Source organism: Protopterus annectens, chromosome 1.part0, assembly GCF_019279795.1.
Source record: "Protopterus annectens isolate FY-2018-M chromosome 1.part0, PAN1.0, whole genome shotgun sequence".
Lineage (NCBI taxonomy): Eukaryota > Metazoa > Chordata > Ceratodontiformes > Protopteridae > Protopterus > Protopterus annectens.
Window position 1 is genome coordinate 1513324202 of NC_056725.1, and position 27238 is coordinate 1513351439.

The 27238-nt window shown below is 44.9% G+C and overlaps 1 protein-coding gene across 1 annotated transcript in view; it reads left to right on the forward strand.

Annotated features, from left to right (window-relative positions):
• Positions 1-26571, forward strand: part of PHF10 (PHD finger protein 10) — a 539251-nt gene extending 512680 nt beyond the window's left edge. Inside the window, exon 9 of the mRNA XM_044067805.1 lies at positions 26395-26571. Within this exon, the coding sequence (XP_043923740.1) occupies positions 26395-26571 (177 nt within the window). The remainder of the gene's footprint in view (positions 1-26394) is intronic.
• The last annotated feature ends 667 nt before the right edge of the window (positions 26572-27238 follow it).

A 27238-nucleotide genomic window follows, 5' to 3' on the forward strand; every position in this document is an offset into this window, starting at 1 on the left:
GAACTGAAAAATGTAATTGGTCCAAAGCAAGTCATACGTGACCAAGTTTGAGATGACTGTAATGTTTGTTAATTCAGTGGTTGTCCATTTAGGCTTGGGCCTCTTAGAGGAGCATCCACAGACTTGCGTATTACATATTACATAGCAAAGGCAATGAAGTAAGAAGTGGGTTATTTTCATGACAATAGTCTGCACTAGTTAAGCACAGGTGAAAATCAAAGTTAAGTACAGTATCTGTGTATATCGTGGTTATGCTTTTCAGATGCATTAACAGTTGGGATATCTCTACTTTGTGCTACATTGTCTTGTTTCCTCTGTTCTATTCCCTTATTTAACCTGTTGTCCTCCTTAACAGCCAACTGGACCAAAAGGAATAGCAGAATTCTAGACTATACAATGCAAGTTACCCTGAAAAACGAAAAGCCCTTTTCCTGTCCCTCTCTTCTATCTCATGTAGACTCCTGAGGGGTAGTCTCTGTTTAGCCTTTTAGATACTTTTCAACCTTCTTGACCTGTTCACTTTCACTTTGACAGAAATCTAAGGCTTGTGTCAAAGACGTCAACCTCCACTGCAAAATCATTAAAAAAGTCTCAGGTGTGACAAATCCATAACCCAGTGCATTCCCTGCCTTGGGAGTAAACACTTGCAGATAAAACAAACTAACACTCTGTCTGCTGTCAAAATTAGAGTTCAAAACTGGACAAGAAACTGTAGATTCAATCACTGACTATGTGGAAATAACCTTGCTACTGGGTATTAATATACTGCCTATACTCAAGGGTGTCGCATCTTACCAGCATTAACTAATGTACTGCCAGTACTGAGGGGTGTCACATCTATGTTTCTCAGTGACATTTGATCATAAGCTTAGTACAGACTTATGAACCTAAATTGTATTAGGCAAACAGAGCACTGTGTTATTAAAATGGCAGAGTTGTAACACTGTTATTACTTGAGTTCTGCTGTTTGTGCACCTAAGTTTAGGTGGACAAGTATGGTCGTTAGAACACTTGCTATATTTCCATATGTTTTTGCACATTGCTGTATCACAAATCACTTTTCTGTGTGTTGCGTTGACAGAGATTTTCCACTATTTAGGGTTGGTATAATGGTTAATGTGTTTACCTCACAGTCACATCAGAAGGTGCATGGTTTAATTCTCACCTTGGAAAGGGACATTGGTTAGGCTTAAAATGGCCCATAAGGGCAGCTAGCTTAGTACTTAGCTATGAACCTGTTGAGCTATTTGACATTTAAATGATGATAAGTTGTGGATACTGTTTCTGGCCTGCACAGCTGTGTGTCGAGTAGATTTTACAAGGAGCTGAGAACTGTAGGGGAACAAAACTTTAGTGCTGCTTTTTCTGAGTCTGCCTGCATTGTTAATAGCACAACAGGTAGTGTACTTGCTTTAGATGCAGAAGGTTGTGGGTTCTACTCCCACAGTAGATAGATGCACTGCTGATACTGTACTGTGTTGTAAAGTGGGCGGATGCTGCAGTCCTTTTTGGCAAAGATACCTAGAGTAGTAACTATGAACCTTTTATCAGTTTGCCATACAGTCCCTATTACGATATTACTAGCTTATTTTTTTAATGCATGCAACATAGGCAATTTATTCCTCAAGGGCAACAGGCACTTTATTTGTAGATGAATAAACAATGACATATAAAGTTGTTTGCTAGCAGCAACCTCTTCATTGTTACAGATTTCTTTAATGTGGAATTATTTAGATGACTTTTACACTTCGGAGATTGTGCATATTTACTTACTGATATTGGAGGATTATAGAAAGTTGAGTAGACTTTTATGATGGAAATGTTCTGAATTGGGTAGTTTTGTCATTGGTGCATGCATTCTTTTCATTGTTTACTAATGTTCAAAACAATAAGTTTAAAATGCCCTCTAACAACTGTACTGTATTGTACAAGGAATACAATTTAATACAATTGGGAAGGTGTATCAAAGAGCATGTGTATGTTTTATGTTCAAGGGGCCTATGATTTGAAAACAGCCCAAAAGGGGCCTATGATTTGAAAACAGCCCAAAGTTAATCTTTATCTGCCACTGGCAAAATGTATTTTCTTTGAATGTGGGTTTCAATGCTGATGTTCTTCGTTTTCCATTGCTGCAGTCCTTACAATTGGGTATAGTCCGCATCCAGTCGGCCCGAATACCAGAGTATAAGGCTGACGTCGGCCAGGGCGCATTAGACTGACGTCAGTACGTCAGGGTACTAATGCGCATGACCGGCGTCATATCCTCAGTCTTTTTTGCCGCGTGGTCCGATGCAGAAGCAGTTTTGCGAGTGCAGGTTGGCGTTCTGAAATATTTCCGAAACCGGAGATTCACACCGAATCAGAGTTGGCTTAGTACCCGTTGGGAACATTTTGTTTTTCTTGCCTCAGTATTTAACCGGATGTCAGAAAAAGTGAATAACTGTATTTCTTGTGGGAAACAAATACCTCATAGGGATTACCATACATTGTGTATACCTTGTTTAGGGCCTGAGCACGACGTTGTTGGTTGCCGCTCTTGTGCTAGGTTTAACAAACGCACTATTAAGAGGAGGTTAGACTGTGCCAGATTAGTGTTTGGGAAGCGTTGCAATTATAAAATGCCGTCGGATGCTCCGACGCCCGCTTCGTCCAAGAAGCGCAAGGACAAAACAGCGAAGCCTAGGGTTGATGAACCGGCAGTCCCGGACGTCGGTTCTTTAGGAGGCTCAGTGGAGCCAGAGGTTTTGCCAGGAGTTTCTATGGAGTCTCAGGCAGAAACTTTACTGTTGCAGGATGTACCCTCTCAGGAGGCGGGCCAGGCTGAGGGGGCTTCTCAGGTAACTATTCTTCCCTCTCTTCCCAAAGTAGTTAGAGCCTCTCCTTCTGTTGCCAAAACTTTTAGAGGTAGGCCAAGTTCAGCTTCAGTAGGGGCTTCTCCTAGCATTTCGGGTTCTGTACCTAAGAAACATATGCTTAAAATGGCAGAAGATTTGATTACTATGATTAGAGGTTCTATGGGCCCTCCTGATAAGAGGCCTAGGGTGGAACCAGAGTTTGACAGTTTTGAACAGGGTTCAGGGGCTTCTGAGTCTTCTGCGGAAGATTTGCAGGAGTATCCTCATTATTCTGATTCTGATGTGGATGATGCCACTCCTTGGCTTCTCCTCCTGAGGATTTTTCATTTTCAGAGACTCTGCATTCCATGAGGGAGCACTTTAAATGGGAAGGCCAGGATTACTCTGATTCCAGGAAGAGGCTTAGGGAATTCTTGTTTTACCCCAGCATAGGCCCTTAGCTATACCTCCTGTGTTGAATGTGGTGGAAGATGTTTTGCAGAGGCTTCCCTGAACCCTGATTCTTTGCCTCCTGCTCCTGTTAAACCTGATAGGTACTATAGGGTGCCCGAAGCTCATAAGTATTTGTTTAAGAGTCCTAGGGCGGACCCAGAAACTGTTTCTCAGGGGCCTAAAGGTGTTAAGGCCTCTGTGGTTAAAAATCCTGTTCCCACTGACAAAGAGGCAAGGGCGTTGGATAGGTGGGGTAAGAAAGTGTATACTTCTTCCACTCTAGCCATGAGAGCGTTGAATTGTCAGTTTCACATGCTGAAATATCAAAATTATCTCCTTTCACAATTGAAATCTAAGGTGGATGCTTTGGCGGAAGGTATTGATTGTAAAGAATTGCTGGATTTAGTTTATGTGTCTGAACAAGTGGGCAAGCATTCTTTGCAATGTGGTTTTGATGCTGTGCAGGCCTCCTCGAGGGTGGCTGCCACTAGTTCTGTTCTTCGCAGGCATGCCTGGTTGAGGGATCAAAATTTGGCTGAGCATGTTAAGACAAGGATTTTGGATGCTCCTTTACAGTCTGATGTGTTGTTTGGTTCACCTGTGGAAGCAGTTTTAAAGAAAATGGAGGACAAAGCTAAGTCTATGCAAACTGTTAAAGATTTTTGCAGGTACAGCCACCGAAGTTTAGTAGAAATTGGCCTGCTAAGGGGTGGACATATCCTGCTTATGATTCCCAGTCTAGGGGTAGGTCTAGACGTGGTAGGGGCAGGGCTCAAGGTTCTTTTAGGCCTAGAACAGGGAGTTCACCTGCTCAGACTTCTGGTGAGGGCAGGGGTCAGTCCTTTCGTAAACAGACTCAATGACCTGCCTTTTCAGCTGCCAGTAGATTCTCGTCTGGCAGCTCCTTTGGGAGGACGACTGTCTCTTTTCAAAGAAAATTGGGATTTAATTACTCAAGACAGATGGGTGTTGGACATCATTCACCACGGTTACAGATTTTATTTCCATACAATGCCCCCTTTCAAAGGCATGCCAGACGTTCCTCCTCCACAAAGAAAAGAGGCTCACAAGCAAGTTTCCCAGTTACTCCAAATGGGGGCCATTCAGCCAGTCCCTGTATCAGAAAGGGGCCTAGGATTTTATTCTCGCATGTTCCTAGTACCAAAGAAGGGGAACACGTGGAGACCGATTTTGGATTTATCTCTCCTCAACACTTATCTGGACATTCCCAAGTTCAAGATGTTGACGTTACAACAGCTTTTACCCCTGCTGGGCACAGATCACTGGATGGTAACTTTAGATCTCAAGGAAGCTTACCTTCATGTGCCTATCAGGCTAAGTTACAGGAAGTATCTGCGGTTTCGAACTGGAGATTCTCATTATCAGTTCTCTGCATTGCCCTTTGGCTTATCTACTGCGCCCAGAGTATTCACAAAGGTTCTGGCTCCAGTGATAGCTTACTTCAGGCTACAAGGAATTCAAATCTATCCTTATTTAGACGACTGCCTGATTCTGGCTCAAGAAAAGGAAGACCTTCTACAGCATCTGGAATATGTTATAGCAGTGCTAAGATGCCTAGGGTATTCTGTGAACGAAATAAAGTCCAGTCTAGTACCCTCTCAAGACATGTGCTTTCTGGGTGTGAGACTGAATACAGCAGCCCAGATGGCCTTTTTAACCCCGGACAAACAAAAGAGTCTATCACTTTACTTCCATCAACTATCTCATCAGTCCGTGCTGACTGCAAAGACAGTCCTTCAAGCATTAGGGTTCATGGCATCTTGTATTCTGGTGCTTCCCAATGCCAAACTGCATATGAGGAAGTTACAATGGTATCTCAAAAATGTATGGACACAGTACTGCCAGGATTTAGACACTGTCATTCGAATAATACCTTGCCTTCAAAGAGAATTTTTGTGGTGGGCTCAGGAATGTCACCTAAACAAGGGACTCTCTGTGACCCGGCCAGAGGCGAGTCAGATTTTAACGACAGATGCCTCGGACATTGCTTGGGGTGCTCATCTAAATGGAAAGTGGATACAAGACAAGTGGCCTGCCAGACTACAGCATCTACATATCAACATGAAGGAGATGTTAGCAGTCCAGTTCACATTACTGGCTTTCAAGGAGTTACTTCTTCCAGGGCAGGTGTTGATTCTAACAGACAACACAACTGTCATGTGGTACATCAACAAACAAGGGGGAACACATTCTTATCCTCTATGCAGGCAAGCAATGATTTTATGGGAGACTGCCACGCTTGCACCTAACTCTTCAGGCAAGGTTTCTGCCAGGAGCACAGAACTCCTTAGCAGATGTGTTAAGCAGACAAATCATGGATCCCCACGAGTGGAAACTGGATCTTCATATATTTCAGACATTGACAGTGTCTTGGGGAACTCCAGACATAGATCTGTTCGCTTCTCCACTAAACCACCAGCTGCCACAGTTTTGCACAAAGGGGTTTCATCACACAGCTTGGAAAGTGGATGCTCTGTCTTTCAGTTGGACAAACCTTCATGTGTATGCCTTTCCACCTCTGCCTCTTCTTCCAAAGGTACTGTTAAAGGTCAGACAGGACAGGCCAAGGATGATTTTGATAGCTCCAGATTGGCCTCGGCAACACTGGTACCCACTACTACGGAGTCTGGTAAAGAAGCCTCCATGGCCTTTACCTTTGATTCCACATCTGTTATCCCAGAAGGACGGTCATCTGCTCAATGTCAAGCTTCACTCTCTTCATCTGACAGCCTGGCATATTCTATGTTGAAACACAGCAGGTCTCAACTTCCTCAACAAGTTTTAAATGTGATTATGGAAGCCAGAAGACCTAGTACAAGGAAAGTGTACGCAGATAAATGGAAGAGATTCTTATTTTGGAGTAAAGCAAAGAATTTGGAGATTTCTGAGCCTAATTTGAGTATGGCTCTTCAATATCTTACTGAGTTACTGGACAAGGGTCTGTCCTTCTCCTCCATTAAGATTCATGCTGCAGCAATCTCAGCTCACTATGATTGTGACCCACCATTGTTTTCGCATCCTTTGTTCAAGCAGTTTCTTAGAGGGGCAAAGAATATAAGACCCCCACGTAGAGCTCCTACTCCTGCTTGGGATCTCAATTTTGTGTTGGAAAAACTTACTCTACAACCTTTTGAGCCTGCGGCTACTGCTGAATTGAAATATTTGTCATGGAAGACTGCTTTTTTGTTGGCTATTACTTCTGCTAGAAGGGTGTCTGAGTTGCAGGCCCTTATGGCAATCGAGCCCTTTTTGATTTTCCATAAGGATAGGGTATCATTACGTACTAATCCTTCCTTTATGCCTAAGGTGGTTTCTAGTGTGGCTTTAAACCAAACTATTCATTTGCCTACTTTTTATGCAGACCCCCAAAATAAAGGGGAAAAGATTTTGCATACTTTAGATGTACACAGGCAATTGCGTTATTACTTAAGCAGGACTAAGGATTTTAGGCAGTCTCAGCAGTTGTTTGTTTCTTTTGCTTTGAGTTCGCAGGGCAAGCCTGTGTCAAAACAAACTATTTCTAGGTGGATTGGCCTTTGCATTGCATTTTGTTATTCCCATCATGGCAAGGAGATTCCAGCTGGGATTAGGCCTCATTCCACTAGGGCTACTGCCACTTCAACAGCATTTCTACGGGGGGTGGCAACTAAGGATATTTTGGAAGCAGCTACTTGGAGTTCAGTGCATACTTTCTCTAAGCATTATCACCTTCCTATCTACTCTAAGTCTAGGGCTGGTTTTGCCACAGCTGTTTTGCAAGGCATGTTGTCAGCTCCTGCTTCTTTATGATTTGCCAGCCTCCCTTACCTCTGCTTTGGGATTCTACCCAATTGTAAGGACTGCAGCAATGGAAAACGAAGAACATAGTACAGTTTTGTACCTACCATAAATGTAGATGTTCGAGGATTCCATTGCTGCAGTCCAATTTACCCTCCCTCCTTCCCCTCTGTGTTTAGGGGTGGTTGTGTAGGTGAGTTTCCATGCTTACATTTTTGTATATGTTGTTCATGTTTTGGTGCAGGTATTTTGGGCCTTGTCTTTTTAGGGTCTTCTGACATCTGGGGCAAGAAAAGACTGAGGATATGACGCCGGTCATGCGCATTAGTACCCTGACGTACTGACGTCAGTCTAATGCGCCCTGGCCGACGTCAGCCTTATACTCTGGTATTCGGGCCGACTGGATGCGGACTATACCCAATTGTAAGGACTGCAGCAATGGAATCCTCGAACATCTACATTTATGGTAGGTACAAAACTGTACTTTTTAATGCATGTAAGTTTCAAGGGCAGAGAAGCTTTAATACTACGTTTGTTTTCATTGTGAGACTGCATTGCTTTGTTTAGCAGATATCTATTGGGGTTTGTGCTGTAAAAATGCAAAATAACACTTTCAAATGAAATCCAAATCATTGCAGAAGTAAAGCAGTATGCACATTACAGTGTTTATGGTAAATGGAGCAAAATAACCAAGCAATGGTACACTGGAATGGTTGCAGGGGGGAGGCTCCAATCAACCATGATTTTGAGAGGGGAAGGGCAGCAAACTCAGACAGCCCTAGTTGAACTATACCTCTCAGCTGTCCATATTTTTGCAGAATGAATAGATATTTGATTCTTATTTTTGGTTTGTTCCTCATAAAATGTGTGTTTGTTTGGCAAATCATTTAGGAATGAAGTCATTAAATGACAGACATTGAGTTTTGCATCATAACCTTCAGAAAAATGTATGCTAAAGCAAGACCTGTTATTCTATCAACTGTCTTAAGTTTATACAAGAGCAATTTTTAGTAGTGTTTGTATGTTCCCCCAATATATTTGGCCTTGTCCAGATTTTCTGCATTAACAGGTTGAGAGGTACGTGCAAATAAAATTAGTTTATAGAATTAGACATATCCAAACCTCTTAACTGTCCCCAATTTTGGCTCAAAATGTTGCTCTTCCCCTGATAGTCTCTCTGCAAAATGGCAGTTTTGGAAGAAATCAGTTATAGATTACTTTTATTTCAGAAATGCACGTAGATTCTTTTATTTTGTCAGCTGCTCAAGTTAGCAGTACTAATATTAAAAGTGTCCCTTCTTTGACAGGTTCCCAGCTGTATTGTGTGGCTATTTTATATTTTTGCATCACATTTTTGGTCCATTTTTCATAAAATTGTGTTTTTTTTTTGGCAAATTAGTGGCAAATCATTAAAGATTGAAGTTAGAAAATAATGAAAGACATTTGAGTTTCAGATTTCATACCTTTCAGAAAATTCATACTAATGCAAGACCTACTATTATATTATCTTTCTAAGTTTATAAGAGCAATATTTAAAAATTGTCCTTATTTTTGGGCCTTTGTCCAACTTCTATGTATGGCCTTGTCCAGATTTCTTGCTCTGAGGTTGAGAGGTATGACAAATGTGTCAGGGCCATCGCAGTCAGCCAGAGACATTTCAAATTGTGGCAAACTTGTTGCACCCCACTCCCCCATGTAGTGACTCTGGATGTGTCCAAGCAAGGCAAGGAGCAGTTATGCAGTGTAAATGTGCAGACTATTCCCCCCCATCAAAGGTAAACACAAGTACTACAGTGGCTTTTCGTCTGTCCTTGATTTTGCAGAATGTTCTGGTTTCTGTTGATATATGCTTATTATTATTCAGAAAGTGCCTTTTGCTCTGTGTTTAAGTAGCAGTGCTTTAAAGACCATCAGGTAAGCTTGTCTGATATTGTAAGATGCAAGTAAGTTTTAATAAGCACTATTGTCAACATTGAAAGCCTTTCTGTTGTTGCCATGCAGAGAATACTTACATAACTAGATAATGTATAAGCCTCGGGTATTGAAATGCATATGACAGTATTTGTAATAAAGGCCAGGATTAGATTATGTTAAGCTCATTACAGGCTTTACCTGCTAACTAAACAGAATGCCAATCTATCATGTGTAGTCCATATCCTGTGCAGTAATCTTTTAAGCAATATATGTTGAGCCTGTTTCTTGTTTGCTTTTCATTTTTTACTTTGATCATGTTTTCCCCATGAAACAAGTAGATAGTTGTCAGGCAGCAGGTCTTTTTTGGATAAGAAACATTTTTACAAGTGAGGGTATCGCAGAGATTGCTACTTTCAGCATGTTACTTGGTACTTTAATAAAGCTGAATATAAATTAGAACTGGAGTGCAAGTAGAAGTGATATGAGTTAAGTGCTGCTTGTTTTTCTTATACTTGATTTTGCCTGGCATTCCAGTAATGTATTTAAACATTAATTTATTTTTTCATGCCTCACATCCTTTTTGTTTCCATCTAGCTATTAAGTAAGCTGTCATGCAGCCAATGGATTGAAATATTTTTTTTTCTTCTACACTTCATTTTGTCTTGATTGGACTCCCATAATGATGGTTTGGCACCGAGGGCAGCATATTTAATTAAAGTTTTTGTGGTTTTGAGCAAAGCTCCTCCCCTTTCTAGTTGGTCACACCCATTCCCATTGACCCCACCCATTCAGCTTTCTCCTGCAGCCCCCCTTTGATTTGAAGTCACCAGCTGCCACTGCTCAGACTCCTCATTTGTACATTCAGTGCTTCCAACTTACTAAGTCCAACATGTGCCACCCAGCCACACATAATGTACTGTATCAGATACCTACCATATCTTCTGTTCATTCTTGATGCCTGTATAGCAGTAGCTTTAAGGCTACACCTTACTGTCAGAATCTTTAATCTGCTGCTCTCCATCTTTCCCTCTCTACTGCAAATCTGCAATACTGTACTGTTCACACATTCACTATTGTCCCATATCATCAATTTTATTCTTGTTTGGCTTGCATACTTAAAATCTAACATCTGTGCAAACTAGTGATCTGAAGTAGGCAGACTTCATTCGTCTGCAACCTGTGGGTATCGGATCCGACCTCGGATCCGAGCCGGCAATTCAAAAGCTTAGGCTCCGAGCTCCTAGCTCCTCCCTCTTACCCATAACCCCTTGCCAAGCCCTGACTGACCTCAGATTTCGTTTGCCGCTTTTCAAGTAGCTACGGATTCCAGAGCTCCTGGCGTTTGTTGAAGATAAGATAAGAAATTTTGACAGAAAAAGTTTTAAAAATCTCTATTTTTGTTGTTTATATAGTTAGTGTTGAGTGTGTTTAGGCTTTCCTCTCTCTTTTATTTAATTATTCTCGGGTTTTGCGTAGTTTGTTTGTGTGTGTGTTGTGTTAGGCCTTAGGGTTGTGATGTCTGAAGCCCATAAGGCTGTTCTCTCGAAATGTACCGAGTGTGGCCATAAGCTGTCCCCAGCGGATGGCCACACTGCAAGTCATCTTGGGGTTGAACACCTGTCATCTGGTTGTACCATTTGTGCAGGGTTCAACCCCGGCTTTGAGGGAGCGGAGGTCGAAGCTGGTGCTGGCGGGTCTTTACCTCCAGATACCGCCGGCCTCTGCCCTTCCACTCAGCAACCTTTTGCTGTGGGTTCTCCCTCCGGCTGGGACTCAACCTCCCTCTAAGTTGCCGGAGGAAGGAATCCTCTAGGGAGAGAGAGAAGGAGAGGCACAGGAGAGAGGCACCACAAGCGAGAGCCGAAACTTCCAGTTCGGCTCCTCCATCTAAGCGGGCCTCCCTGTGCCTTCTAGCTTTCCTCCTCCTCTGCTCCACTCCCTCGGTTCTCTCCTGGACCCGAGGAGGAGGAGGCTAGCCCTTCTAGGAGGTCTCCGGCGGCTCTCTAGGTCCGCCGGTGGCCTCCACCAGGTCAACCTTTTCAATGAGTGAAGCTGATATGGACCGGATGATGAGGAAATTCATCCAGGCCCAAATGCAAATGGGAGTGCTCCTAGCCCCCATCCGGGAGGGGCTTGACCCTTTTTCGCCCCTTGGCTCCTTCTCCGACCCATACCACGGGTTCGGAGCTGTCGGCGCCGGGCAGATTTGGATCCGGGGTGGGTCGGATCCGATGGGTCGGCGCACCTCGGATCCATCCCATCCCTTGAGTGCTTGGTGCCGGACCCGACCTCTCGAGCCGAGGCCGAGCCTCGGATCCGAGGGAGCTGGTGTGTCTTCGGCTCCGTCCAGGTCGGAGTACACGGTCTCGGATCCGGCGGTTTGCTCCGACTCCGATCCGCGTCGGATCCGAGTGGGGGTCGGCTCTCGGGGCTTAGAGAAGCTGGCTCCCCTCGGCTTTCGGCGTAGTGGAAAGGGCACTGTTGAGGACATCCGGACCCCGGTCCCTGCCACGGCTCCATCCCGCACTCCCTTGCAGTTGGGCCAGGCCCCCACCAGCCGGTCCCAGGGACAGCCCGCCTCGATGTCCCAAGTGGTTCCCTTGGAACATCCAACTGCTGAAGAGTACTCCTCGGACAGCCCCCCCGATGAAGTACCTCGGAAGTGTAAGTGCAAAAGGAGGCACATGGACTCCCCCGAGTCCGTCACTGAAGACACAGACTTGGATGAAGGGGAAGGCTCCCCTAGGTCACCCCCTGAGGACGTCTCATTTGGAGACCTCATGGAGATGTTAAGGATCGGGGGGGGTGGTCTGCCCCCAAGGCTTCTTCGGACGAGTCTGTGTTCTTGGAGGCATTCGAGGCGGGCCCTTCTACCTCTTGGGTGTCCCCTCCTGCTGACCCCCTGGTGGATCTTATTTCCATCAGGGCGTGGAAGGATCCGGACACCATTGAGCCTATCCCTAAGCGCCCGGACCGCATTTTTTCACCTCCGTCGGACCGCACCCACTGGAGTAAGGGCCCCCCAGTAGATGCCATGATGATGGCTGCAGCCACGAAGAGGGAATTGGCCCAGGAGAGTCCCTCCATGCATCCTCCGGGCAAGGAGTCCCGCTCGATGGATCGCATTGGGAAGCGAGTTTTTAGTTCAGCAACCTTCTCCTTGAGAGCGCTGAACTACATGGCACATGTCATTAGGATGCAGCGGGATCTGATTAAAGAATACGCTGCATCTCCCGGAGTCCATGTCGAGTGAGGATAAACAGGTATACTCCACCCGAATGGCCACTCTCAGATCAGTTTCCAATACATCTATGCGGCTGCTTTCTCATGCTACTGAGGGAGCCGCTAGAGCCAGCGGAGCAGGCCTAGTCATGAGGCGACAGGCCTGGCTCCGCCATTGTGATTTTGCAGAGCCCTTCAAGGCGACCTTCGCGAATGCCCCCTTCGATGGTTCTGCCTTGTTTGGCAAGACTGTTCGCGAGACATTAGTCCAGAGCGAAAAGGACGGGAAGACGCTATCTGCCGTCGGAGTCCGCTTCTCAGCTCCCCAGAGGTCCTTCTCTAAGAACCAAAAGGGACAGAAGAAGATGTGGTTCCGGAAGTTGCAGCAGACCCAACCTGCTCCGGATAACCAGTCCTTCCGTGGCAGAGGAGGACGGGGAGGTCGTCGTGCTAGAGGCAGGGGGGCTCCTGGCAACTTTGGGTCCAGAGAACCTTTCTCTGATAGACCCACGCAGCAGCCCTGAAGGGTTGCCCGGCTGTCCGTCTCTGGAGGCAGTCGGGGGGCGGTTTTCGAGGCACCTGACTTCTTGGGAGTCCATAACAACAGACAGTTGGGTGCTTCGTGTCATATCCAGAGGATATTCAATTCCCCTATTCAAGGTTCCCAAATCTGCAGCCTCCCAGATGTTCCACCCGACCAAAGGCGGCAGCTGTCGAAATCGAACAGCTGCTAGTAAAAGAGCTATCCAGCGTCCCCGAGATCAAACCGGATTAGGGTTTTACTCCAGGTTCTTTTGGTGCCAAAAAGACGGGGACTTAAGACCAATCTTAGACCTTTCCCAGCTGAACCTGTCAGTAACCAAGCAAAAGTTCCGGATGGTCACCCTGCAATCTATACTTCCCCTCTTGAGGGAGAACGACTGGATGTGCTCCATCGACCTCAAGGACGCATACTACCACATTCGGATGGACAGACGATCCAGGAGGTTTCTTCGCTTCTGGCTGGGAGCCAGTCATTATCAGTTCAGGGTCCTCCCCTTTGGTCTCACCTCAGCCCCCAGGGTGTTTACCAAGGTGCTAGCGGTGGTAGCGGCCCACCTGAGGCTCCAGGGATTACAGGTCTTTCCGTACCTGGACGACTGGCTCCTGACGGCATCATCAAGGCATCTTCTGTGCTCAGCCAGGGATTACTTTATTCAACTAGCACCAAGGCTGGGCATCACGATCAACTGGGAGAAATCTTTACTGAACCCCACAGAAGTTATAGATTTCATAGGAGGAAGACTAAACACCAGATCAATGCGAGCCTTCCTCACCCCAGACCGTATTGCCAACCTGAAGTGTCATGTGACAGCGATCCTGCAACAATCTCCAACTGCAGCTTCGGTCCTGAGGGCCCTAGGTTCTATGGCGGCAGCTATTCCGCTACTCATTCATGCTCGTTTACGCATGCGGGTTCTTCAATGGACCCTTCAGGTTCAGTGGTCCCCTCTTTGTTCCTCTCTAAACGCTCCGATTGCGGTCAGCAGGGCGTGCAGGGACTCCCTTCTTTGGTGGCTTCTTTCTCCGGGCCCCTGGCAGGGAGACCTTTTTGCGCTGCATTTCCCCGAGCCACAGTGACCACGGACGCTTCTTGCCTCGGGTGGGGGGGGCATTCTGCGGGAAAGATTGTCCAAGGCACGTGGAATCCCACAGAGACGTCATTGCATATAAATGTCCTGGAAATGAGGGCGGTGCTCCTAGCGTTGCAAGCACTTCACCACGTTCTTCCTTCAGGGACTATTGCGATTCAGACAGACAACATGTCGGTAGTCTGGTATATCAACAAACAGGGAGGAACCAGGTCTTACCCTTTGTCGAGAGGCCATGAGAGTCTGGGAATGGGCAATTTCCACCAAACGCTTTCTGGTAGCAACGCACATTCCGGGAAAGTCCAACATCCTTGCGGACAAGCTCAGTCGCACCATCCTTTCTCCACACGAGTGGTCTCTCAATCCTCAAGTAGCGAAGAAGATTTTTGCCGTTTAGGGGCAACCCTGTTGCGATCTTTTTGCCTCTCCCTCAAACGCCAAATGCGACAATTTCTTCGCTCTGCTTCCCCCACCAGGGGAGTTCCCGAGAGATGCTCTGGTGCATGCTTGGCCTCCCGGTCTCCTTTATGCCTACCCTCCACTTCCTCTGATGCAGAGGCTTCTGCAGAAAGCCAACAGTTTGGGGAGCAGAATGATTCTCATTGCCCCGTTCTGGCCTCGACAACCTTGGTTCCCCTTCATATGGTCTCACAAAATCAATCCACCCTGGATTCTGGATCCAATTTCGGATCTCATCTCCCACCCTCTGGGAATGTCGGTTCCCAATCTGCGGACCCTGAAGTTGACAGCTTGGCTGCTCTACATCACCGGTCAAGGCCATTTTAGTGGCAGCTCATAAACCTTCCACCAGGCAGGTTTATCGGAGTAAATGGAAGAGATTCTCTATTTGGGCAGTACAGAGAACTTTGGATCCTTTTTCGGCACCTATGTCAGCGGTGCTGGATTTTCTAACAGACCTCTTTCATCAAGGGGCTAGTTCTTCCACGATTAAGGTACAATTGGCAGCTATCTCGCATTATCACATTGGTCATGACACAGCTCCCCTTATGACGGCGAAATTATGCAAAACATTTCTCAAAGGAGTTTTTTTGTTGAGGCCTCCAGTCAAGGAGGTTGTACCACCTTGGGACTTGTCTTTAGTTCTGCAAGCCCTTACTGCTCCTCCCTTCGAGCCTGCAGCTTCTACTGATTTAAAGTACCTTTCCTGGAAGACTGCCTTCCTAGTAGCTATCACTTCAGCCAGAAGAGTGTCTGAGCTTCAGGCTCTATGCGTCAAGCCGCCTTACCTTTCTTTCTTCCCTGATAGGGTGTGCCTCAGGACCAATCCTTCTTTTCTTCCGAAGGTCTCTTCTGAATCCAATATTAACCAGTCAATCAATTTACCTGTGTTTTTTCCCAAGTACTCAAACAAAGGAGAATACAAATTGCATTCCTTGGATGTTCATAGACAATTACGTTTTTATATTAACAGAACAGCTGGTCACAGGAAATCAGATCAACTGTTTGTCTCCTTTGCTAAATTTGCTCTGGGTAAAGCAGTATCTAAAGTCACACTGTCTAAGTGGATTGCTAATTGTATTCTGCAGGCATATGACACTTCAGGTAGACCTGCTCCTCAGAGGGTTACGGCTCATTCTACTAGGGCAGTTTCCACGTCAGCCGCCTTTAAGTCCCGTGTATCATTGGATGATATCTGCGCGGCAGCTACTTGGGCCTCGCCTCATACTTTTATTTCTCATTACAAGGTGGATGTTGTTTCTAGAGGAAGAGCATCCTTTGGCTCAGCGGTGCTCCGAAACATCCTTCCATGACGGCCCAAGATTCAGGTAGTTAGGGACTCTGTCCCACAGGTTGCAGACGAATGAAGTCTGCCTACTTCAGATTTAGAAGTTATGTACTCACCATGACGTTCCATCTGAGTAGGTGACTTCATTCGGATGTAACCATCCTCCATCCCCTGACCTTTATAGAGCGAGTATTTATGCTGTTTTAGTGTACTGTTGTCAGTATTTTGAGGCAAACTCAATCTGAGGTCAGTCAGGGCTTGGCAAGGGGTTATGGGTAAGAGGGAGGAGCTAGGAGCTCGGAGCCTAAGCTTTTGAATTGCCGGCTCGGATCCGAGGTCGGATCCGATACCCACAGGTTGCATCCGAATGAAGTCACCTACTCAGATGGAACGTTATGGTGAGTACATAACTTCTAATTATCTATTTTATTGCATCACCTATTCTGTAATGTAATACTTTGTACTGTCGCTGCTTGCTTTGTGTATTTTGATTCTGTAGCTTAATCATGTTTGTTTTTGGAGCTTTTTCTCCCTGGGCCTCTACTGAAAACAAACTCGGTTTGGCCCAGTAGACCTCCCGATAAACAAATGCAAATAAATAAGTGAAGTGGCGTAGTTTCTCTAACATCTTATTAAAAAACGGTTTTCTGCATGATGTATAGCTATATATTGATGTATAGATAGATATACACTTAGACTTCTAGTAGCAGCTCAGAAAAAATATCATTCTATTCTAGTGACTGTCATTGTTGGTGTGTAAGACTTTCAGACACTGTTAACTTATCTTAGATTTTTGGAAAAAAAGCTTTAAAAAGTGTGAGAAATTTGGTCATGAAAATCCAACCCAAGATGCAAACAACCTATGGGTGGTATGCTTTGGGCCAAAGCACCTAGAGGTGGGCTGCAATATTTGCAAAAGCTTTGGCACTGTTGGACCATTGCAGTGAATTAATCTTGAAATGGCTTCTACCCCAGGTAACCAGCTCACTCCCAGAGACAGGGTAGAGATGAGGAACGAATAAGGACAGGGATAAGAGGAAGAGAAAGCCAAAGTAAGCTGGGCCTTCCTCAAAAAGAAATATCCTGACACCAGTGTGCAAAGCTCTGCCTTTAGGCTCAGAGACCATTATTATAAGGGACAAATTCCCTGTCAACCACTTCAGCAGACAGTCTTCATAGAGGGAACTCTCCCATTTCCTCTTCTCCAGGCCATCTTCTGCTACCTTCTTGAAGTTTGTAGATCCTCTCCTAGCTCTACAGAAACTGATATCAGGTCATTTTTGAAGACACAGACAGAGCTGAGTATCATCTGACCCCCCCCCCCCTTTCTAGGGTGGATTGGGTTGGCCACCTGTACCACTCTTAATTCCTTTCACAGAATCAGTTTCAGGACCAGTGGTTACAGAGCCAACTCAACCTCTGGAGTCTGTCTGCTTGGTGCTGACAGGTACCATTATCTTGGCACTAGTTTCTTTGCATCTAGTATACTCAGTGCCAAGACCTTTATTGTTGAGTGGATTTCTGGACTGATTGCTCAACTGTAGGTCTTTGACATCTTCATAGTGCAAACTTATTTGGGACCATTCTTGGTATTGGAGTCCTCGGCTTGTGTGCCATTAGTACCAATCTCCATCTTGGTGTTATCTGGATCCTTTATGTTGGGCATCTCTTCTCGGAGCTTCCTGCCTGCTTTGGAAGGGAAAGGGATTCCCAGTACTGATGGATTTCAGACCTGTGTTTGAGGCTATGCAGTGAATGATAGCCTCCACTTCCAGGCAATTGACAGAGCATCCATTAGCACCAGCTTCATCTCTTCATACCCTCCTGCCAGCCCTTTAGCATCATGACTGACAGGGACAGAGCAGAATGGAAATCTTCAAGGAACTGCAGAAGGTTCACACGCAACCCTCAGGGTACTCAGATTCCCAGTTAGAGGAAACGCATTGATTCCTGTATGGAATTCCTACGATCAGACACAGACTTGGATGAGAAAAAGGCCTCCCCACAATCCCTGTTGAGGATACCACATTTGGTGAAATCCTTGAATTCATGAGACAGATGGGATTTTGGCCAACAGAACCAACCTCTCAGGACAAGGAAGTGCTTTTTTTAGTCTTACCATTCTGTACCATCTAGCTCTTCATTGGTGCCTCCTGTCAACTTTCATATTGATTTGGAAGGTGTTATAAGGGACAAATCCAGTGTCAAATGTTTCAGCAGGCACTTCTCAGATAGGGAACTGTCCAATTTCCTCTTCCCCAGGCCATCTTCTGCTACCTGCTTGAAGTTTGTAGGCCCTGCCATGGGACTACAGAAACTGGTTTGGGAGCCTTAGATAAGGGCATTTTTGAAGGCACAGATAGAGTTGGGTGTCATCCGATCCCCCTCTGTTTCTAGGGGGATTGGGTTGGCTACTTATAACATTCCTAGCTCCTTCCCCAGAATCAGTTTCAGCCCCAGTGGTTTCAGAACCAGTTGCCAGTTCAGCCTGCAGAACATGATGCATCTGAGATGATCCCTTACAAATCTGACAAAATTCTGCACATACCTAAAGATAGGCAGCGCTGTTCAAAACATTCTCTGGTTGACTCTGATTGTTGCAGCAGCCACCGAGAAGAGAAATGACTGATTCAGCTGCTGTCCACCCACCTAAATAAGAGTCTGGGGAGCTTGATAGGATGAGGAAGCTCACCTACATTTTTGGCACCTTTGATCTGAGGGTTTTAAATTATGCAATGCATATGAACCGCTTCCAAAGAGATTTAGAAGAACAAGCTATGGATACTTTCCACAAGCCCTCCATGCCGGAGTTAAGAAAGCAACTAGAGACTACTGTGATTATGATGATGAATGTCACTAACCTCTCCATACACCTGCTACTTAAAGCAGCTGGAATACAGGCATCAGTCATTGACGTCATACCCAGCTTAAACTTGCATAAAGTTTTAAGGTGTCCTTCACCAGTGCCCCTTTTCATGAAGCTGCATTATTTGGAACTGTGTTGAATAAAAGTCTTGTTAGGTATGAACAAGAAGATGATGCTGTCTGCTAGAGGTGTTAGATTTCAGAACTCTCCGTGATCCTTTAACAGGAATCAGAAGGGTCTGAAGTCTTAGTGGTTCTGGAAATTACAGCATCAGCTCTTTGCTTCCTCCTTCAGTGAGGGGGTGGTCATGACAGAGGTTGCCTCTTCAGTGGATGCTGAACAGGAGGTCACCTGGGTCTTCGGAAAGATGCCCTCCATTGTTACACTTCCTCTACTAGGTCCCCAGTCCCAGGTCCACCATTGATTTCTCAACTGTCTGTCTCTAACCTGGTTGCCAGTAATGATATCCTTTGTAGGCAGGCTTATAAATGTTATATACAGTAATAGGGTAAAATTAACATTTTAAGAGCTAAAAGATTCTCTGATACATATATCCAGTCCTGCAAAAACGTTATTTTCTCCCTCAGTTTTTGGTAAGAGTATTCATGGAACTAACCAGTGAATTAAAATGCCCCACATCCAAATATTTCAACTTAATGACTCCCCATAAAATTTATACTGAGCCACCAACTCCACAGCTGAGTCATAATTTATAAATACTGGCTCCATCTGAAAGGTATTCATTTTTTATAACACACACACACACACACAAAGATGCAAAAGAACTAGCAAAACCCATGTGAGGATCTGTCAGGAAAATCAATATGTCATTGGCAAATAGTTATTTTAAGTCCTTTCTACCTATAGCCTTGTGGGTTTGACTGCTTGGTGCACAAAGCTGAGGACTCTGGGTATAATGCAAATAGAAGAGGCAGAAAGGACATCCTTGTTGAGTTCTTCTTGTGAAGTAAAAGCAACCTGATGTCTTAAGCTGACATCTTTATATGCACTGATGCACGCTTGTAAATTACCCCTTAACATACTAATAAAGTTGTCTGGAAACCCCATCCGTGCTAGTATGTCAAATAAATAAATCCATTCAGCCTTGTCAAATGTCTTTTTGGCATTTATGCTCAGTAACAGCAGTTGCTTTTGTGACTGGCTGGCACCCCCCATTGTCATCAGTGCCTTAATTATGTTATTCTTTGACTGCAGTCCCCTCACTAACCCACGTTGATACTGGTGCACCAGGACTGGGGTATCCCCCGCTTCCCATTTTACTATCAGTGCCATAAAAAAAACATATGTTGTGACAGGGAAATAGGTACACAGGGGGGATGGCAAGGTGAGATCTTTCCCTTCCTTTGGGATAACAGAGATGATACCCCCCTTCAAGGATTGGACTGTTTTCTCCATCAAGACGCTCTTCGTAAGGACAGTCCACGAGTTTAATAATTGGTCTCCTCCAATTTCCGTATATCCAGTGGGATCACAAGAAGTCTGGGAGACATGCTCATTGGTTGTCTTGAAAAACAATTTGTTTTTCCGCAGTAACTGGTTTCATTAAGATTTCCACTTGTGACACATCCAACCTAGGGATATCCAAGGAATTCAAAATATTTTTACTGTAACCAAGTTATATTCACTAAGCACAGACGTGGCATCATAAAACTTTCTGGAAGCTAGCAAAATGTCCGTACGAGATCTCAACAGTTTTATCATTCATTGTCAGTACGGTTGTATTCTGAACATTTGGACAAACATTCATATTTTACAGTAGACTTTGGAAGGACAGTCAGACTGTGCTGAATGGCACTCCCTACAGAATGTCGCTGTAAGAATCGGGCACTGTGAGTCAGCAGCCCTGGCTACCTCAAAGTTGTATAACCCATAAATGTACTTGTCTGTACTTGCTTCTACCTTATATGGTGTGTAACCCCCCCCCCCATTGTCTCCAGCCTTGTTTTGATGGTCTTATTTCCTATTGGCTTTTAATTTGTTGCCATCCAATTTTGTTGATGTTCATCGTGCATACAGCTGCAGTCATAACAGATGGATTCTCCTGTCATCAGGCGGGTCCTCGGTCGGCCGAATTCCAAAGTCTAGGTCCAGCGTCGGTTGTCGTCGCTTCTTCCCTGACGTCAGTGCGACAGGGGTATAAAGGAACCAGCCGACGCCATGTTCTCCAGTCTTTCTTGCTGCGTGGTGCCCGAAGCAGAAGCAGTTCGCAAGTGCCGGTCGGCCAGCTCCTGAAATTACAAAAATTTTGCAACCGAAGTCTTCTTGAAAGCCAAGTACCCTGTTGGGGAAACTTTTCTTGCCTCAGACCGATGTCAGACAAAGTTAATAATTGTATTTCATGTGGGAAGCAAATACCGCATAAGGATTTTCATTCCCTCTGCATTCCTTGCTTAGGCCCAGACCACGACGTCTCGGTCTGTCGTTTTTGTGCTTCATTTAACAAACGCACCATTAAGCGTCGGGCGGAGTTGCCCAGCACTATTTTGGCAGAAAATTTAACTATATTATGTCGTCTGATACTCCGACTCCAGTTTTGTCTAAAAAACACAAAGATAAGGACTGACACACGTGGTCCGCGGCCTCTACCGACACCACGCCAAAGGCGACTACAGGTGGTCCGGTTCTCAGCGAGGCGCCTACGCAGCCCCTGCCTACCGGCGACACTTCATTGGCGGTGTCTTCTGTGCCTGAGGTCGCAGGCTCCTCGGCCCACAACCCGACTACAGATACCGAAGCCACTCTTGGTGGTGAAACTCAAAATGTAGACAGGTCTGCCTCCTTTCAGGGTGTCTTCAGACCTTCCTCTTCTTTTTCCATCAAGGCTTTCACTAAGTCTAAAGCAGCCATGCATTCTAAGAGATCAGCTGCACAGGACCCATCTCCAGGCCCCATGCCTAAAAAGCAGATGCTTAAAATGGCTGAGGATTTAATTACTCTTATCAGGGGTTCTCACCCCCCCCCCCCGGACAAAAGGCCCAGAGTGGAGGAAGAATCCCCCTCCTCTGACCAGGCCTCCATTATTTCAGAGCACTCGGATGAACAGGAACATTCTTACTCCCTTTTTGAAGATTCTGATGCAGAGGAGTCCATTCCCTCTGTCTCCCCTCCAGAGGATTACTCATTTGGGGAAACCTTGCATACCTTAAGGGAGCAATTCCACTGGGAAGGCCAAGAGTATTCAGATTCCAAGAAAAGGCTTAGGGATTTTCTCTTACTACCTCAGCACAGGCCTCTGGCTATACCTCCTGTCTTAGACATACTAGATGATGTGTATTCGGAGGCCTGCCTTAACCCGGATTCTTTACCTCCAGCCCCAGTCAAACCTGACAGGTACTACCGGGTTCCTGACTCACACCAATTTCTATACAAAAGCCATGCAGCTGACCCAGAAACTATCTCACAGGGCCCCAAGGGAATTAAGGCCTCCACTGCTAAAAATCCTTTACCTTCCGAGAGAGATTCCAGATCTTTAGAAAGGTGGGGAAAAAAGGTATACACCACGGCCACCTTAACCATGAGGGCATTAAACTGCCAGTTCCATATGTTAAAGTACCAACAGTTTCTGTTATCACAGTTGAGAAGCAAAATGTCACAACCTGAACAACTAGACTTGAAGGAGTTGCAGGATTTGATGCATAGTGCAGAACAAGTGGGTAAACATACCTTGCAATGTGGTTTTGATGCTCTAGAGGCCTCATGTAGAGCTGCTGTTACAGGATCAGTCATACGTAGACATGCCTGGTTCAAGGAGCAAGCCTTACCAGATCATGTCAAAGCTAAATTACTAGATGCCCCTCTACAAAAGGATGTATTATTTGGTGTTAAAGCTGAGGAGGTATTAAAGAAAATGGAGGCAAAGGCTAAATCAGTGCAAACAGTGAAAGATTTTCTACAGGTACAACCTCCACGTTTCAGTAGAAATTGGCCCTCCAAAAATTGGTCCTTTCCAGCCACGGACAGACCCCAAAGAGGTAGATACAGACACCCGAGGGGCAGAGGGCAATCTCAAGGATCGTTTAAAGGCAGACAGTGGCAAGCTTCTACACAAAGAGGTGGTGAGGATAGTTTGCAGCCATTCAGAAAGCAAGCCCAATGACTTTCCCCTTTGCATGCCAAGCAAGGCTCAAATGGCAGCACCCTTAGGCGGAAAACTGGCATTATTTTCGAAAGATTGGCATATTGTCACAAAAGACAAATGGATCCTGGACATTATAAACAGAGGCTGCAGATTCCATTTTCACACCCTTCCAAAAATGAGAGACCTGCCAAACCTGCCACACAATCAAAGGGCAGAGGCACAAAGACAAATTTCAGATCTCATGGACATGAAAGCTATTCAAGAGGTACCTACTCAAGAACAAGGTCAAGGTTTTTATTCCAGACTATTCCTGGTACCAAGGAAGGGAAAAGATTGGAGACCTATTTTGGACCTATCCATCCTAAACACATTTTTACTCGTACCAAAATTCAAGATGCTCACATTACAGCAGCTTCTTCCCATGCTGGGCAAGGAGTGTTGGCTGGTGACATTGGACCTCAAGGAGGCATACCTGCATGTCCCAATCAGACAAAATTGCAGACGATACCTCAGATTTCTTGCAGGGTCAACCCATTATCAATTCTCTGCATTGCCCTTTGACTTATCTACTGCGCCCAGAGTATTCACGAAATGTCTGGCATCAGTAATTGCCTACTGCAGACTTCAAGGGATACAAATATACCCATATTTGGACGACTGCCTGATCCAAGCGGACAGCAAGCACATACTTCTGAAACATCTGGATTTTGTAATAATGTTGTTGAATTCTCTGGGATACACAGTCAACAAAAAGAAATCAAGGCTAATACCCTCTCAGAAAATAATTTTTCTGGGTGCCAACTTGGACACAAACACCCAGATGGCCTACCTCACGCCAGAGAAACAGGGGCAACTAACTCAATACTTCAGAAAACTAGCAAATTTCACCAGGCTGACTGCAAGGAAAATCCTGCAGGCTCTGGGATTCATGGCATCTTGCATCCTACTAATCCCATGTGCAAAGCTGCATATGAGGAAACTTCAATGGCACCTGAAAAACCTATAGTCTCAACACAGCCACAGTTTGGAAACAATATTACCACTAATTCCATGTCTTCAAAAGGAATTTCTGTGGTGGGCTCAAGCATGCCAAACAAACACAGGTCTCCCATTCTGCAAGCCTCAAGCAAATCAAGTCATCACAACAGACGCCTCGGACTACGGCTGGGGGGCGCACATGACAGATCGGTGCATTCAGGGCAAATGGTCTCAAAAAGAAAAGCACCTTCACATCAATCAAAAGGAAATGCTAGCAGTAATAAATGCTATTATAGCTTTCAAAGACCTTCTGCAACCAGGTCAACTATTGATAAGGACAGACAACACCACAGTAATGTGGTACATAAACAAACTGGGAGGAACCCATTCATACCCCCCTATGCAGGCTGGCCATGTCGCTTTGGAACATGGCTCTGGAATTACAAATCGAACTTCAAGCATAGTACTTGCCAGGCAAGGAAAGCACGCTGGCAGACAACCTAAGCAGAAGTATGACAGATCCACGTGAATGGAAGTTGCATCCTCAAGTTTTTACAGAGATAATACAAGCATGGGGAAGGCCAGACATAGATCTCTTTGCCTCCCACAAAAATCACCAATTGACAAAATTCTGCTCAAGGACTTTTCATCCACAGGCCTGGAGAGTGGACGCTCTCTCTTTCAGTTGGACAACAATGACAGTTTATGCCTTTCCGCGTCTTCCTCTGCTGCCCAAAGTTCTATTAAAAACCAGAGCAGACAGACCTAAGATGATTCTTATTGCTCCAGACTGGCCAAGACAGCACTGGTATCCACTCCTGAGGAGCCTGACGCATTCTCCACCATGGACCCTGCCTCTAATGCCTCTTCTTCTGACTCAGCACAGCTTCAAAACTCTTCACAGTCAGCTGAAAACACTCAGTCTGGCCGCATGGAAGATTCCTTAACATCACAACAGACCCTACTCTCCAAGGAGGTGCAGGATGTCATTTTGGAGGCCAGAAGGCTGTCTACTAGAAAAGCTTACTCCGCAAAATGGAAACGGTTTTGTGCCTGAAATGAGAAAAAGGGCCAGAATCCTGGAAAACTGAATTTACATCAAATATTACAGTATCTAGCTGAGCTGCTAAGCAGTGGACTTTCATTTTCATACATCAAAATCCATGCCTCAGCCATTTCTGCAGAATACAACACTGATCCACCTTTATTCTCTCACCCCCTTTTAAGACAGTTCTTCAGAGGGGCGAAGAACATAAAACCCCCAAGGAAACAACCAATACCTGCTTGGGACCTCAATTTCATTCTAGAAAAGTTGACCTTGCCTCCCTTTGAGCCAGCTGCCTCGACAGATTTGCAATATTTGTCCTGGAAAACAGCTTTCCTTCTGGCTATCACCTCAGCTCGCAGGGTATCGGAACTACAAGCCCTCATGGCTGTGCAGCCTTTTATCTTCTTCCATCAGGACAGAGTTTCCTTACGAACCAACCCGTCCTTTATGCCAAAGGTGGTATCCAGGGTAGCTTTGAATCAGGCTATCCACGTACTGACCTTTTACCCTAATCCTCAAAACAAAGGGGAGAGACTACTGCATTCCTTGGACATCCACAGACAGCTGCGTTATTATTTGGACAGAACAAAGCCTTTCAGAAAAACAGAACAGCTCTTTGTGTCCTATGCTGTAGGAGCTCAAGGGAAGCCAATTTCCAAACAGACATTCTCAAAATGGATAGCCCACTGCATACGCTTTTGTTACTCTTTTCATGGTAAAACTGTACCTGCAGGCATCAGATCTCACTCCACAAGGGCCACAGCTACCTCTGCAGATTTCCTCAGAGGAGTTCCTACCAAAGATATTTTGGAAGCAGCCACTTGGAGTTCTGTGCATACCTTCTCCAAGCACTACCACCTACCATTATACTCCAAAACTAGAGCAGGCTTTGCCACTGCAGTCTTGCAGGGCATCCTGGCTCCTCCTAGTTCCACCTAGTGCCTACCACCCTTTTCTTAGCTTTGGGATTCTACCCATCTGTTATGACTGCAGCTGTATGCACGATGAACATAGTACAGTTTTGTACCTACCATAAATGTAGGTGTTAGAGTGCTAATACAGCTGCAGTCCAGGTTTCCCTCCCTCCTTCCCCTCTTGGGACATGCCTCTTGGCTAACATCTCCTCATACAACCTGATTGGGGTATTCATTTATGGTGTATTTGCTTGCAACTACTGTATTTTGATTATATTGCATTGCTTTATTATATAAATTTATGTATTGCCTTCCTTCTGGGGGCACCTGACATATGGGGCAAGAAAACTGAAGAAACTGGCGTCGGCTGGTTCCTTTATACCCCTGTCCCACGGACGTCAGGGAAGAAGCGACGACAACCGACGCCGGACCTAGACTTTGGAATTCGGCCGACCGAGGACCCGCCTGACGGCAGGAGAACCCATCTGTTATGACTGCAGCTGTATTAGCACTCTGACATCTACATTTATGGTAGGTACAAAACTGTACTTTCTGCCTTTCTTTTTTGATTGCTTTGTGTTTGTCATTTTGGAAAAAGCTTGATTTATGTCTCACCTTGTTATGTTTGTTACTAGTTAGCTTCATTATTTATTAGTCCATGTTTTCATACACACAGCAGTCATAAGATTGGGGGATTTCCCTGTAGGCTTTGTGGGCAAAAAGAGTAGAAATATGAAAAAATATGTAGGCAGATTAACTAAAACTGTATACTTTAAGTTGCTACTGAGATAGCAGCTTTTAAAAGTTAACCTGTTCATTCCTGTTTGCTCATCTGATTTACTTTGAAGTAAAGATATTGGTTTTAACAATAAAATATCCTTTTATTGTAGGGTAGCTCTTCTGGCAATACATCAGATGGAGACAGTCTCACTGACTGTCTAGAAGACTCGAATCAGGGAAAGCAGAAGTCAAAGGAGAAAACAACTACACCAGGAAAAGAAGGTTCCAAACGCTCTGGAACACCCAAGTCGGTTCCTGGGTACAAGGTAGAAGAAAAAAGCCCCTGACTCAGCTTCTTTTCTGAACCACCTCTTCCTTGATAACATTAAATTGGTTTAAAAGACTTTTGCTTGCTTTAGTGCATTAGCTACTCTCCTATTATTTTCACCCCTTTGCTTATTCACTCTCTGTTTTATTTATCATGGGTTCTTTTTTGTGACCCTGATTGTGGAATTTCTTCTCCCCCGCCCTGTATTCTAGATGCTGTTATAGTTAAATGTTAAAAAAATGAAACAAAGTTTGTGTGGAAAATTGTTCCAAACTGTTGTATAGGAACTATGCAATTTTTTGGATGACATCTAGATATTAATTATAGGCTGTTTGCTAAGACTTTTTTATTAGCTGCTAATATTGTTCACTATGCACTTTGTGAATTTCAGCTGCACTTTCTAATGCATGTTGTCATTGCTTGTATAGGCAAGATATGACAGCATATTGTATAGGATGAGATGATCTTCCATTTTTCTTGCTTTATTTCATTATAACTAGTTAAGAATTGTCACTTAACTCCCAGCTGCACTCAGGCTTTCACATGGTTTCTGTGTTGTGTGTTTATGTACAGCTGTAGAGTTAATGTCTTTTACAGCACTTTTAGCATTAGCATTTTAGATTGTTTACATGGTAGCATATGCTATACAAAGCACTTACCTTTTTTCTGAAAATTATGTGCTAGGA